Source organism: Dama dama, chromosome 33, assembly GCF_033118175.1.
Source record: "Dama dama isolate Ldn47 chromosome 33, ASM3311817v1, whole genome shotgun sequence".
Taxonomy (NCBI): Eukaryota; Metazoa; Chordata; class Mammalia; order Artiodactyla; family Cervidae; genus Dama; species Dama dama.
In genome coordinates this window covers 25,907,952-25,924,526 of record NC_083713.1, presented here as the reverse complement: position 1 = coordinate 25,924,526, position 16,575 = coordinate 25,907,952, and the positions used below count along the sequence as shown (strand labels likewise).

General features: G+C 36.7%; 1 protein-coding gene across 2 annotated transcripts in view; it reads right to left on the bottom strand.

The window, feature by feature from the left end:
* SP3 (Sp3 transcription factor) overlaps nt 1–16,575 on the bottom strand; it is a 55,805-nt gene that overhangs the window by 33,367 nt on the left and 5,863 nt on the right. For both annotated transcript variants that reach the window (XM_061135228.1, XM_061135229.1), the window contains exon 4: nt 11,730–13,089. In XM_061135228.1, the coding sequence (XP_060991211.1) occupies nt 11,730–13,089 (1,360 nt within the window). The remainder of the gene's footprint in view (nt 1–11,729; nt 13,090–16,575) is intronic.

Genomic DNA, 16,575 nt, shown 5'->3' with positions numbered 1-16,575 from the left:
AAGTGGCATTCTGGAATGGAGAGCAGAGACAAAATGATACTACACCTTAATTATGGTGGTGTTTGTACAACCATGTACAGTTACTGAAATTGTGTAACTCTGCACTAAAATTTTACAGTGAATCTTACTGTATGTAAACTATGTCTTTATAAAAATGGGAAAGATTCATTTTTTAAAAACTTGAAGATTTCAAAGGGTCTTTGTTTATATATCAGTATTTACCATATTAGAAATCAGAACTAGGAACATTTAAAAGGTTTATTAATTAATTTTAAAGTAACAAACTCATTGGTGTTAGCATAAGTAACATCATCTTATGGGAAATATGTTTTTTAAAAAATCAGAATAGGATTTCCCTGGTGGCTCAGTGGTAAAGAATCCGCCTGCCAATGCAGGAGACATAGGTTCGATCCCTGGTCCAGGAAGATCCTAAATGCCCCAGAGCAACTAAATTTGGGTGCTACAAGTTCTGAGCCTCCGCTGTAGAGCCTGGAGCCACAACCACTGAAGCCTGCGTGCCCTAGAGCCCATGCTCTGCAACAAGCCAAGCCACCGCAATGAGAAGCCCATGCACTGCAAATGAAGAGTAGCCCTCGTTCACCAGCCAGGCAGCAATGAAGACCCAGAACAGCCATAAATAAATAAATAAATAATTTTAAAAATTAGGCTAGTTTGCCTTTCTTGCAAATATCTTTAATATCTGGCTTTTAGAAAATAGCTAGATAATACTAAGTAAAATAAGTCAGAGAAAGACAAATATATATAACTGATACAAATTAATGTATTTACAAAACAAAAATAGACTCACAGACATAGAAAACAAATTTATGGTTACTACTTAATGGGAAATGAGAGGGAAGGGATAAAGTAGAGTTTGGGATTAACAGATACACACTACTATATACAAAATAAACAAGGACCTACTGCACAGCACAGGAAACTATATTTAACATCGTGTAATAACCTATAATGGAAAAGAATCTGAAAAGATATATTCATGTGTGTGCATGTTATGTATGTATGTTATGCATGACTGAACTGCTCTGCTGTACACCTGAAACTAACATCGTAAATCAACTATATTTCAATTAAAAAAAAAAACAGCTAGATCTTTACATCTGCTTCTGTGCTGAATCTGCTGTTATCACATATCATACAGCCTTTGAAACACTCCACTGTATATCACTTGTGAGATGAAAGTGAAATAAGCAAATAGCATCTTGCTATTATTAAGAAAATAACTTTGACCTCACAGATACCTATGCAAAGGGTCTTGGGGACTCCAAGACCACACACTGTGAATCATTTTATCAGTACTTTTGGGTAAAGTTATACATTGTCTGGAATTTACTTTAAGATACTGGAGCAAAAGTTTACATAGTGGGAATATAGCAAAGAATGGCAGAATATTGATAACTGTTGAAGCTGGGAGGTAGTTACATTAAGGTTCATAATACATTTCTCTGCTTTTATGTATCTTTGAAGTTTTCTGTAATTTTAAAGTTACTAGTATTTTACAGTCATTATTCATTTTCTACCCACTTTAATCACTATTATGTCCTCATTTTCTCTGGATCCATTTTTCTACTTAATCCTTCAGCAGTTAGTTTTATGAGGGTCTTTGAATAATAAACTCTCAGTCCTTGATTATTTTAAACATCATTATATTCTAACTCTTAAGCAGGATTTTAACTGCATATAGAATACTTGGCTGCCAGTTCTTTTTTCTCATACCATATTACTACACGATCTTCTGGTATGTGTGTGGCTGATGAAAAGATTGTACGTCTGTAACTTCTTTGAGAGCAATCTGACTTCTGTTAAAATTTAAGATTATCTCTCCCCATAATTTCAACATATGGGTGGACTTATTTTTACCTTGCTTAATATTTGAAAAATTTTCATCTGTAAACTATCTCCAACATAAGAAGATTCTCAGCCACTGTCTTATCAAATATGGCTTCTCTTGTCATCCACTCTACTCTCTTTTTCTGAAACTCTTATGTTGATGACTCTCAATCTTTCAATTGTCTTAACTACCTGTTCATTACCTCTAAGCTATATTCTGGGTAAATGTCTTAGTACTCTACTATTCACTCATTTTTTCCTATGTCCAGCCTCAAGGTTCTCCTGTTTGTCTCCCCAAATTTTTCTATTTCATCTAGACAATGCTAATAAGCGTTGTTTATGCTAAAGCCTTAACTGTGGATCACAACAATCTGCGGAAAATTCTTCAAGAGATGGTAATACCAGACCACCTGACCTGCCTCCTAAGAAACCTGCATGTAAGCCAAGAAGCAACAGTTAGAACTGGACATGGAACAACAGACTGGTTCCAAATTGGGAAAGGAGTACGTCAAGGTTGTATATTGTCACTCTGCTTATTTAACTTATGTGCAGAGTACATCATGAGAAATGCTGTTCTGGATGGAACACAAGCTGGAATCAAGATTGCCAGGAGAAATATCAATAACCTCAGATACACAGATGACACCACCCTTATGGAAGAAAGTGAAGAAGAACTAAAGAGTCTCTTGATGAAAGTGAAAGAGGAGAGTGAAAAAGCTGGCTTAAAACTCAACATTCAGAAAACTAAGATCACAGCATGGGGTCCCATCACTTCATGGCAAATAGATGGGGAAAACAATGGAAACAGTGACAGACTTTATTTTTTGGGCTCCAAAATCACTGCAGATAGTGACTACAGCCATGAAATTAAAAGACACTTGCTCCTTTGAAGAAAAGTTATGACCAACCTAGACAACATATTAAATAGCAGAGACATTACTTTGCAAACAAAGGTCCGTCTAGTCAAATGTATGGTTTTTCCAATAGTCATGTATGGAACTGAGAGCTGGACCATAAAAAGAAGGCTGAGTGCCGAAGAATTGATGCTTTGAACTGTGGTGTTGGAGAAGACTCTTTTGAGAGACCACTGGACTGCACGGAAATCAAACCAGTCAATCCTAAAGGAAATCAGTCCTGAATATTCATTGGAAGGATTGATGCTGAAGCTCCAATACTTTGGCCACCTGATGTGAAGAGCCAATTCATTAGAAAAGACCCTGATGCTGGGAAAGATTGAAGGCAGGAGAAGGGGATGACAAAGGACAAGATGGTTGGATGGTATCACCTACTCAGTGGACATGAATTTGAGCAAGCTCTGGGAGACGGTGAAGGACAGGGAAGCCTAGTGTGCTGCAGTCCACGGGGTTGCAGAGTCTGACACGACTGAGCAACTTAACCACAAAGAACACATTCTACTACCAGTAAAAAAATAAAAAGTACTATAAATTAAACACTGACGTGTCATGGTCTGTAAGATAAACTCAAGATCTCAGAAATGTTAAAATGTTAAACATCATTTGTCTTAGAAACAATGAAATATGTTTCTCCTTTCTAGGATTACTGGCTTTTTCTTTTACATATCTACCTTCTGTGTTTCACAACTTTTTTCCTAAGATGCTACAGCTTCCTTTATCTCACTGACATATTAGCTTTTCAGATTTTTAAATTATGTTTCTTCAGTTGGACATGAATTCATCTCTTAATTGTTGATTTTACAGGCTGTCATAGATTCTGCCTTCATCACTTACTTTGGAATTTTGGTTTCAGACTTACATTGAGTAAAATTCTTCTCTATGCATTACAACCCCATTTTTCCAAGTGTCTCTATCAAGTCCTTCTAGCTCTAGTGCAGACTTAGCTCTTTTATTGGCTTCAGAGATAGTACTGGATATCATAAACCTAGACACCCAGTTAATAGCTGAATGGTTCAGACTGGTTCAGAAATTGATTGTAAGACGGTGCTAGGGTCCTCCTATTTCCCATGTCCTCTTCTCATCTATGATTTGTACAGCCTCATTTAAGCTGAGCCTTAGACTAACAGACCTTCCCTGGTGGCTCAGAGGGTAAAGAATCCACCTGCAATGCAGGAGACATGAGGGATGCAGGTTCAGTCCCTGAGTTGAGAACATCCCTGGAGGAGGGCATGGCAACCAACTCCAGTATTCCTGCCTGGAAAATCCCATGGAGAGAGAAGCCTGGCAGGCTATAGTCCATGGGGTCAGACATGACTAAGCCACTTTCACTTTTAGAGTAACAGCCTGCAACTTTGTTTTTAGCTCACCGCTACAAAAAGGAAGCCTACTCCAGCCACTGGTTTTAAGCAATGAATTTGACTCTCAGCTTTTTCTCATGTGGGGTCTTTTTAACTGTACTAAATAGTATGAAAATGCAGCAAAATGATATATAGCACCAGAAGATGAGCCCCCCAGGTTGGCAGGTATCCGATATGCTGAGCAAGAGCAGAGAAATGGCTCCAGAAAGAATGAAGATGCTGGGCGCCAAAATGGAAATAACACTTAAGTTATGGATGTGTGTCTAGTGGTAAAAGTAAAGTCTAAAGCTGCAAAGGACAATATTACATAGGAACCTGCAATATTACATCCATGAATCAAAGTAAACTGGATGTGGTCAAGCAGGAAATGGCAAGAGTGAACATCAATATTTTAGGACTCAGTGAACTGAAATGGATGGGAATAGGTGAATTTAATTCAGATGACCATTGTATCAACCACTGTGGGCAAGAATTCCATAGAAGAAATGGAGTAGCCCTCACAGTGAATAGAGTCCAAAATCCATAGTTGGGTGCAATCTCAAAAACAACAGAATGATCTCAGTTCCTCTCTAAGTCAACATCACAGTAATCCAAGTCTATGCCCCAACCATGAATGCTGAAGAAAGCTGAAACTGAACGGTTCTGTGATGACCTTCAAGACCTTTTAAAACTAACACCAAAAAAAGATGTCCTTTTCATCATAAGTGACTAATGCAAAAGTAGAAGTCAAGAGATACCTGGAATAACAGGCAAGTCTGTCCTTGGAGTATAAAATGAAGCAGGGCAAAGGCTAACAGAGTTTTGTCAAGAGAACACACTGGTCATAGCAAACATCCCTCCTACAACAACACAAGACACAACTCTATACATGGACATCACCAGATGGTCAATACCGAAATCAGACTGATTCCATTCTCTGCAGCCGAAGACGGAGAAGCTCTATATAGTCAGTAAAAACAAGACCTAAAGCTGTGGTTCATATCATGAGCTCTTTATTGCAAAATTCAGGCTTAAACTGAAGAAAGTTGGGAAAACCACTAGGCCATTCAGGTATGACCTAAATCAAATCCCTTATGACTATACAGTAGAGGTGATGAACAAATTCAAGGAATTAAATCTGGTAGAGAGAGTGCATGAAGAACTATGGATGGATGATGGTAACAGTGTACAGGAGATGGTGATCAAAAACATTCCACAGAAAAAGAAATGAAAGGAAGCAAAATTATTTTCTGAGGTGGCCTCACAAATAGTTAAGAAGTGAAACGCAAAGGAGAAAGGGAAAGATATACTCAACTGCATACAGAATTCCAGAGACTAGCAAGAAGAAAGCCTTCCCCAGTGATCAGTGCAAATCGAAGAAAACAATAGAATGGGAAAGACTAGCGATCTCAAGAAAATTGGGGATATGAAAGGAAAATTTCACACAAGGATGGGCACAATAAAGGACAGAAATGGCAAGGACCTAAAAGAAGAGATTAAAAAGAGGTGGCAAGAATACACAGAAGAATTATACAAGAAAGGTCTTAACGACCCATATAACCACGATGGTGTGGTCACTCGCCTAGAGTCAGACATCCTGGAGTGTCAAGTGCCTTAGGAAGCATTACTACAAACAAAGCTAGTGGAGGAGATGGAATTCCAGCTGGGCTATTTAAAATCCTAAAAGATGATGCTGTGAAAGTGCTGCACTCAGTATGTCAGCCAATTTGGAAAACTCAGTAGCAGCCACAGGACTGGAAAAGGTCAGTTTTCATTCCAATTCCAAAGAACGTTAACGTCAAAGAATGTTCAAACTACCATACAATTGCACTCATTTCAAATGTTAGTAAAGTTATGCTCAAAATCCTTCAAGTTAGGCTTTCGATGTGAATCGAAAACTTCCAGATGTACAAGTGGGTTTAGCAAAGGCGAACCAGAGATCAAAGTGACAACATTCGTTGGACCATAGAGAAAGCAAGAGAATTCCAAAAAAACATCTACATCTGCTTCACTGACTATGCCAAAGGCTTTGACGGTGTGGATCACACAAACTGTGGAAAATTCTTAGAGAGGAGTACCAGACCACCTTACCTGTCTCCTGAGAAATCTGTATGCAGGCCAAGAAGCAAGTTAAAACCAGACATGGAACAACGGACTGGTTCAAAATTGGCAAAGGAGTATATCAAGGCTGTATACTGACACCCTGCTTATTTAACTTATATGCAGAATACATCATGTGAAATGTCCAGCTGGATGAATCAAAAGCTAGAATCAAGACTGCTGGGGAAAATACCAACAACCTCAGATATGCAGATACCATTCTAAAGGCAGAAAGTGAAGAGGAACTAAAGAGCCTCTTGATGAGGGTGAAAGAGGCAAGTGAAAAAGCTGGCTTAAAACTCAACATTCAAAAAACTAAGATCATTGCAGCCAGTCCCATCACTTCATGGCAAACAGATGGGGAAAAAGTAGAAACAGTGACAGATTTTATTTTCTTGGGCTCCTAAAACACTGTAGATGGGGACTGCAGCCATGAAATTCAAAGAGACTTGATCCTTGGAATAAAAGCTATGACAAACCTAGACAACATATTAGAAAGCAGAAATACCACTTAGACAAAAAATGTTGAGATAGTCAATCCACGGTTTTCTCAGTAGTCATGTACAGATGTGAGAGGTGGACCATAAAGAAGGCTGAACACTCAAAAATCGATGCCTTTGAACTGTGGTGCTGGAGAAGACTCTTGAGAGTTCCGTTGACAGCAAGGAAATCAAACCAGTTAATCCTAAAGGAAATCAACCCTGAGGATTCATCGGAAGGACTGATGCCGAAGCACCAATACTTTGGTCACGTGATGTGAAGAGCAACTCGTCAGAAAAGACCCTGATGCTGGCAAAGATCAAGAGTAGGAGGATAAGGGGGCAGCAGAGGACAAAATAGTCGGATGGCATCACCAACTCAATGGACATGAGTTTGAGCAAACTCTGGGAGATGGTAAAGGACAGGGAAGTCTGGTGTGCTGCAGTCCATGGGGTCGCAAAGAGTCAGACACGACTGAGCAACTAAACAACAAAAGATAATTAAACAGGATATAATTCCTGACATAAACACTTTGATGGACATGTTCACTCTACCAAAAAATAATTAACCAAAAATTAAAGATAAAAAAACTGTACAAGCAGTGCAGTTATGTGACAGTATTTTAAAATGTATATAACAGTCTTAAAGGATAAGTCAAAATCTGACAGGACTCAAATGTGAGAAACTGGATTAGGCCTTGGCTTAATTCGGGAGACATTTTCTGACTGGAAAAGATGTTGGAAGGTAATTTCCAAAAGTAAATTCATCCTCTGTCTCTTCTTAGTTTCACACACATAAAAAATGGCAGAGTAAAAATTAAATTTCAAAAACAGCATGCATTTCTAAGTGGGCAAGGAATAGAAATAAAAGGAGTGACTGGGGTTGCAGCTTGGGGCCCACTGAGTTCTATGTTGCAAGGAAAATGGAGTTTGGTTTCTAAGGGGTAAAGAGCACTAAACATACCCCTCATGAGGAGAGGCCCTGAGTCAGATTCACACCTTAAAACAGGTCAGAATAGAAGTCATTTCTGTTAAACAGGAGCTTTAAAAAAAAAAAAAAAAAAAAAGATGATGATTAAATTCCAGAACCCTGGTTTAAAAAAAAAAAAACTGTGTGGTTTCCTTTATGTGGGAAATGTGTTTCATGGTTTCCATACTAAACAAAAATAAAATGCAAACAAATGGTATCAAGATTTAAGCAGTTCATCTGGCCATACTATGTTCTAACACTTTTTTTTTTAACTGATTATTCACATAAGAAAACATGTCTTACAAGTTTTTTGTCAATTAAAACGACAGTATACCAAGGAATAGTTTTATTACTAGATTATCCCCAAATTCCAATTTTTTGGTTTTTATTTTTAAATATGCTACAATGTACTATGCAGCATTTTCATTATCATTCTCTTTAACTTTTGTTTTCTCATTCCTTTAAAATTGGGAGAAAATCCTAATTTAATGGCCTTCTAGAGTGCTTATTTTACTCTTCCTTGCCCAACACTCAATAAACTATTATCTTAAAAATTCAATTTTGCATTTAATTCAAACAGTGTTACTATTTTGATACTATTTTGGAAATAAATTACTGAGCACTTACTTCTTCATATCAATCTAATTTCATGACCAATATAAATTCACAAAATCACAAATAAATTCTCTAGTGGTGTTCTAACACGTACAGATCTCCATAATTTTAATTTTGTGGAAGCTTTAAAAATTGGTTTTAAAAACTATCTATGTCTTCAGGAGTCTGTCATTCTACCAGTATTTTCAAACTTTTTGGTCTCAGGACTCCTTCTAAACTCTTAAATATTACTGAGGTCCCTAAAAAGCTTTTGTTCATGTATGATACATTTTTTTATATTTACTGTAGTAGAAATTAAAAGAGAAAATTTTAATGTTTCAATTAATTTGAAAACAATAAACCCATTACATGTTAACACAAATTACTGTTTTGTGAAAAACAACTATTTTCCCAAAATATATACAGAAGTTAATGAAAGGCCATGTTTTATATTTTTGCAAATCTCCTTAATATCTAGGCTAAAAGAAGACAACAGGAGTTTCATATTTTCTTCTGTAGTCTGCAGCAGCATGTGGTTTGGGCTGAAGCATATGAAGAATATCTAGTCTCACAAAGATACATGGATGGAAAAGGAAGAAGTAATCTGTTAAGTCTTTCAGCCAAATGTGCCCCACGTATTCTTCTTTGATACTATACCAAATTTGACTAGTGACAGTTTCTTAAACGTCAGTTGCAGTGTAGAATCTGAAAACATATTGATAAACTTTCCACATGCTTATTGTTAGTCTATCTTTCACCCACGCATGATTTGTAAGATAAGTTGGTCATTTGAAAACCACTGATTCACTGAACTATCATAAAGATCTTGCAAATGTTGGCGTATTTCATTACAATACAGTATTCAAAAAAATCCTATTTATTAATTTCACACTGTCCATCTCATCAGAAAAGAATGAAATTATTAATACATTATCAAGTTCATAGTAGTAGATACAAGTTTTCCTAAATTCTTATTTTCATTGGAAAGTCCAAATTTTATCATTGGAAGCAAATAGATTTTTTTCCTTTGAAGGACAGGCTCACTTATTTTTTCAGAAAATATCTGTCACTTAAATACATGAGTCACTCAATAATCAGTTTGTCAGTCTTTCAAGTATTGTGTTTCCTGAAAATAGCATCCAGCTCAGCTTGCAACTCACATGACTGCTCAAGTGAAAACAATATATATGTTTTTTAAAATATAATCATCTTATTTTGGAATGCAGCAGAAGTGCTTTATTATAGTACAGTTCCCATTTTATCACAAAGAATATTACAAAAACATGCAGCAGGAACTACAAACCAGAAACACAATGAGATACCACTTCACACCCATTGTCTAAAATAAAAAAGGAGGACAATGATATGTTGGTGGGGGTGTAGAAAACTGGAACCCTTTTGTTGGTGAGAATGTAAAATGACAGTCACTTTGGAAAAACATTTTGGCAGTTCTTCAAAATGTTAAACATACAATCTAGCAATTCCACTCCTAAGTATATACCCAAAAGAAACAAACACATGTCCACATCCAAAAACTGTACAGAAATGTTCACAGCAGCATTCTCTCGATAGCTAAAAAATGGCAATGCTGTCAATCAATGGATAAGTGGACAAAATGTGGTATATCCCTACAATGGAATATTATTCAACCACAAAAAGGAACAAAGTATTGGTAAAGACTACAACACAGATGAAGCCTGAAAATATGCAAACAGTCAGAAACAGAAAGCCATTTATTGTATGATTCTACTGATAAGATGTAATAGGCAAATCCAAAGAGACAGAAAAGTAGATTAGTGGTTGCTAGGGGATAAGGGAATGGGGGAATGTAGAGTGACTACTAATGGGTATAGGGTTTGGGGGTGGTGGTGAAAATGCTCTAAAATTATACACTGGTGATGGCTGGACAAGTCTGTCCCTACATTAGAAACCACTAAATTGTATACTTTAGTGACTTTTATAATATGTGAGTTATATTTCAATAAAGCTATTATTTTAAAAAGGACATGCAGCATTCAAGGGTCAAGATTTGGTGAAAATAACTCTTGATGTGTTCATCAAGGTTACTGTTCAGTGAAACTAGCATTTTTCGTTAACTGCAAGTGGATGGTCATCAAGAATACTGCTACTATTACAGTTTATCATCACAGCTTTGATCTGTGCTAAGATACAGCAGTTTTAGCAACTATCAGTGTCAACACAACAAAAAAGGCAAGTAATTTTACTATTATTATGAAAAGTAGTTTGACATCAAGGACTTCTGAGAGGGTCTCAGGAATCCTCAGTGGTTCACAGACCACACTTTTGAGAATGCAGCTTTAAACCACAGCTTCAGAAGGCTCAAATGCAATTAAAGGCTTCCAAAGAACACATGGAGATTTCGTTGCTCAGTAGTGTCCAACTCTTTGCAACCCTATGCCTGTCAGGATCATCTGTCCGTGGGATTCTCCAGGCAAGAATACTGGAGTGGGTTGCCATTTCCTCCTCCAGGGGATTTTCCCAACCCAGGGATCAAACCCGGGTCTCCTGCATTGGCAGGTGGATTCTTTATCGCTGAGTCACCTGGGAAACCCAATTTTCTGTGTATATATCACAAATTTCTCTAAAGAAAGAGGGTAATACCATTAATTCAGTAAATTAAATCCAAGTTCCCAGCTTGAGTTTGAAAGGGTCAAAACAACAAAATAAAAGAGTGAAAGTAAGAATTCTGTGTACAACAAAACATTCAATAAAATACTAAGTAAATAACATTACTAAAGTAATGATTATACTATCTCTTTTAAAACTGTATCATTTCATTCTTACAAAACAAAGAGGACACTTCTGAAATTTCTACCCATACAATCAATAACAACATATCTAGCACAACTATGTTTAGGACCTACTTCACACTTCTAAGAATAAATTATCACAGAATTGAAGAATTTTAGGTCTACAAGACTTAGACATAGTTATGTAGTCCAACAAGCACATTTTACATGCTGAGAAAACTGAGTTTGTAGGAGCAAAAGTAACCTAGCCACAACCACACAGCTAGCTAGTGAGTGAGACAGCATGAACACTACCTACTCCCAGTACCATACTTTCACTATGCCAGTCTGATTGCCCAACCAAATAAAATGCATAAAACATAAAATTTACATCACACCAAAGACAGCCAAGACACCTTACCTGTCACATAAAAATTCTGTGATGCTTGAGAGTACCGATCAGATGTTAAGAAAATACATAAAACGGAGTGACAAGAAACAACAAATGTAACTGGCATAACAGAGTAATCAATCCTTGACTTACAAAAACTATCATCTTTCAATGAAGAACAATTCAGAACACATTTTGATGTTGATTTTTTTATACAGACACAGGGAAATGTATCATCATCTTTAAAGATCGCCAGATTCTGATAAACACTTAGAGGAAAAAATTTCCCTACATATTAACGTATCAGTGAACTTATCTATGGCATCACATGACTTAGAAGACTCACCTGCAGGACTGTCAGCATTCTCTCCTGGGTGTAGCTGTATACCAGTAGAATCTATAGAATTTACTGTAACTGTCTGTAGATTTGGCAACTGACCAGTGCTTAGACTAACTGGAGTTGAAGTCAAGGCTCCACCTGCTGCAACTTGACCAAGCGTGAGTGTCTGAACAGGCGTCAAAGTTATCTGTTGGGCAGCAGTATTCTGTATTTGCAAATTCTGCAAGTTCTGAACCCCTTGTACTTGAAATGTTTGCCAAGTTATCTGTCCAGAAGGGGTCACTGTCTGTGCCTGAATTAAAAAGGTTCCAGGATTCAGCTGCAACTGAAGATTTTGCAAAGCCTGTTGTGATATATTCTGACCACTGGCTTGCACACCATGGATTGTCTGTGGTGTAATACCTTGCACAATTTGGGCTTGACTGGTTGGCTGCTGAGACTCTTGAAGTTGTAGATGTTGTACAACAGGCTGTGCTGTAGAAACCTGAATATTCTGAGCCTGTGTCTCTTCAGAAACAGGCGACTGGATATAATTTCCCTGAAGATCTGAAGAATGGACTTGCCCACTAGTAGTAGTCAAGCTATTTGTATTTTGTTGTAATATACCTGTACTATCTATAGTAACAGGCAACTGTGATGAAGAGGATGTTGGCACAAATAAATCTGTATCAGTATTAGTCTCATTAATATCAGGAGAAACCCGCTCACCAGTCCTTTCTGAATTGTCTGAACTATCCATAGCTTGTCCTGTGTTTATCAAATGTCCATCAGCATTAATGCCTGCAGTCATTGTCTGAGAACTGCCCGAGAGTCCCAAAGAATCTAGATCGACACTATTGATTGGTACAAAGGTAATATTTCCTGGAAGACCAAGAGGCACATTAGCAACTACTTGGGTTTGGCCAGGAAAAGATGAACCACCAATTGCAACTCCCTGAACCTGGACTTGACCAGTCTGTGGTATGAGATTCTGGATATTAGCAGGAGGTGTTCCAGAGGCAAGCAAGGTTTGATTAGAGCCAGGAATGATCTGAATTTGACCACTTTCTTGATTTATACCCCCATTATCTGAAGAGCCTGTGAAACCAATCTGAACCTGCTGACCATCTGATGACTGAATCTGTGGTATTACTTGATATTGAACATTGGACACTGTACCATTTGATGAATCTGATCCTGGTGCAACTGAAAATATTTGCTGATTCTGCAAATTCTGAAGGGGAAGGACATACTGCCCACTGGAAGTAGCAGCACTTGGAATCTGTACTAGATTGCCAGCTTCATCTTTTATAGTTGTAGGTGTGGCTGACAAAACCTCCCATCGGTTTGGTGCTCCTCCTAACTGTGCAGAAGCCAAATCACCTGTCTGGATGAAGAAAACAGAAAATGTTATGTGATATGTATTTGTGGTATATTTAATCCAATTCTCAAAAAACTTTAAAAACTGATAAAAACCCTTATCACCTGAAAATTCTCTCAGTAACACAACAGAGCTCAAATACAGAAGTACTGTATGAACTACGATAATCATCATTTTCTATTTTGCTAGTTATTGCTAAGATAAACCAGGATATTTGAGCAGGAAAACAGTTCAATTAGAATATTCTTTATTTTATGACTACAAACTGATTTTCCAATCCCTCATCTATGATCCCTCTGATGCTATACAGTTAAAAATAAAAGTAGAAATAGGTAGAAAAGATTATGAACGCCTCAAACCAAATATGCCTCAAACACGGAAGAGAGTTCAAGAAGTATAAAACCCACTAAAAACATTATCATTAAATCAGGTGCATCATATTTGTGTACAAAAAAGAAACATTATTAGAGCAGTGTCATCAGTTCCTGGAACCAGAAATAAGATTTGTATATTTTTGCTATCAACTTTAAATCAAACAATTAAAGCTACTCTTTCATGGCATGTAGTAAGGTACTCTGGAGTAAATACAAGATGTGGGTGATTCCTTTAGCGAGCCATCAACTTCTTTACTTTTGCATGAACTACTAAAAAAATATATGAGACCTTAAAAATGTTTAATGAGGAAAGATTATTGCCCTGTGACCGCACTGCAAAGTCAGTCCATCTAAAAGGTTTTTCTAAAATCTAAAAGCTGGAGAAAGTAGATTGTTACTTTACCTACTATTTCTCTTTAAGTTTGCAGTAGGATATTAAACATTGTATTTTGCAATTCTGTTATCTGCTAGAATTTCAGGTATCATCTCCATTATGGATTAGACAAGACTAGAAAAATACCACTGTAGGAAAGTACAAAGCAATAAAACCCAACATATCAATGTGAAAGGGTAAATTTTTTAAGGGAATAATAACAAGTACCATGGTAGGGACTTGTAAGATTATGTAATCTATTGCTTACAACTATTCTATGAGGTAGTATGATTATCCCCATATCACAGATGACAAAACTGAGAGACAAAATCAGACAGCTATCAAATGTCAAATGTCCAACACAGGATTTAAAACTAAGTCAGTCTAACTCCAGAAGCCATGCCCTTAAATACTATACCATACTTGTCTCTCACCAAGACCAAGGGTAAACACACAGGGAATGAGACCTGCATGAATTGATCACCATCAAAATAATGCCACCCCTACCCCATTTCCTTCTAGATCTGTATGTGATTTCCTGTAACTCCACACATCACGAGACAATGAGAACATGAAGATATCTAAACCAGAATTCTCAATGTACAATCCATGCCTGAGGTGCAAATATCTAAAATAGCATATCTAAATAGCATAGCTATCTAAAATAGCATATCAACTTTTTGAGAAAGTTCAATTGGAAGGACAGGGCGGGGGGGGGGGGGGCGGGGGGCGGGGTCTGTGACCATTAAAAACAGGCGAAGACAAATAGTATTCTCTCAAAATGAACCATTCCACAAAATTTAATACAAATATTATAGAACCAGAGTTTTATAGAGACTCACTACCTAATTTTCATGTGCACACACAGCTGAAATGTATATTTCAATGAAGGAACCACGTTTAATGACTCAATTCAAAATATTTGAGCATATCTGCCAAGATGAAATAACCATGAGTAAGCCCATGAGATACAATTTTTATCTTCAACTGATTCGCTATCTATCCAACCAGACATACACATACATGTTACTACTATGTGAACAGTGGTGTACACTATGCATAGGATCAAAATACTTTGGGGAAATAGAAAAATGAAAAAAGACTTCACAGAAGAGATTTTTTAGGTAATCATGAATAAAATTTAAGATTTCACTGCAGGTAGTGAGGAAGCAAAGATATAGGCATTAAGGTATAGAAATAATTAACTCACAGACAAAAAGAAACTTAAAAAAAAAAAAAAAGGATAGTTTGGAGTTGAACAGAGAATCCAGAAAAGACTCATATTCATAGAACAAAATAATGGGGAAGAGGACTAGACATTTTTATCAGGTCCTGTAGTAAATGGCTCCATAGATCATACTAAGGAGGTTGGACTTTATCCTACAGATAGTGAATGAAAACTATAAAAGCTTTTGAGGCGAGTGAGTGGTGCAATCAGATCTGTGTTTTAGAAAAGTAAACTAAGACCTAGTGAAGGAGACTGAAAGGCTGAAGACAAAAAAGTCACAGAAACTGTGGGACCAAGTACAAATGTCCAGGCTTGAACTAGAATAATGATCTCTCTTTTAAACACAAACACTTATACTTATCAAACTTAAATTGTTGAAATGAAGCAGTGGACATTAAAGTCACACAGTTAAAATGAAGCAGTGGACATTAAAGTCATGTATCATTCTTCAAATTCTACCTGGTATAGAAATTAGAAGTGTAAGTCATCTTTCCCAGGATTAGAGTAACAATTTACATTTCATTTCAGTCTCTTGGCATTTTAAACTAAAGACATTCATACTGAAATCTAAAGTATAGTGTTTCAAATCCAACTCTTATTTTCTTAAGATTATTCTTTGGGGAATCGAACTTGAATTTTTTCTGACCAGCATTATATATACCATCTTTCAACTTACATCAAAGAAGATACCTCATATACAAGTTAATTTTACAATACTGCTAACCCTAGGTATCCACAGGGAATTGGTTCCAGGACCCTATGGATACCAAAATCCCCATGCTCAATTCCCTTACATAAAGTGAGATGCAACAGGCAGACCTCCAAGGATTCAGAACCCACAAATACAGAGGGACAACTGTACTGGCATGTTGTCCCTTTTCTTCCTTAAAATTTATGGCATCTGAGTATTTCTTTTAACAAAATCTTTATAAGAACAGGTATTAAACCATCAGTGAACAGCTTTCTAGTTCAAGAAATTCCTTGAAAATAAATACAACTATTCAGATGACATACTACGCAATCACCCCCTTCTCCAGAAGCTAAGTAAACTACAGTACTTTTCCCAACAACGCAGGCCATTAATCAAAGGGAAGTCCCCAAACCTAGGCTAAAATGATATACTTGAACTTTTGAGTAAACCTAAGGTTAAAAACATACATAACAAATATTTATGAACACTGAAACAGAAAAATACTAGACTTTCACGATTTAAGCTAAGACAGCAAATGCTTAGAGGAAAGGAGTATATTGCACTAGGAAAGAAAAAATTCAAAACTGGGTTCTAGCCCTAGCTATTCTATAATCACCTATAATTATAGGTGATTTAGATCAGGACTCAATTTCCTTATGGGAAAAATATTACCTTGCAGGGTCATAAGAGCCTAAAGAAAGTGTTAAGCTTTATAAACTGTAAAGCACTATATAATCCTAAAGTATCCTTACAATGACTACGATTACGGGACAGATTTGAAAAACATCCAACTGTGCCTAGCAGAAAGATCAATAAATATTTTTTA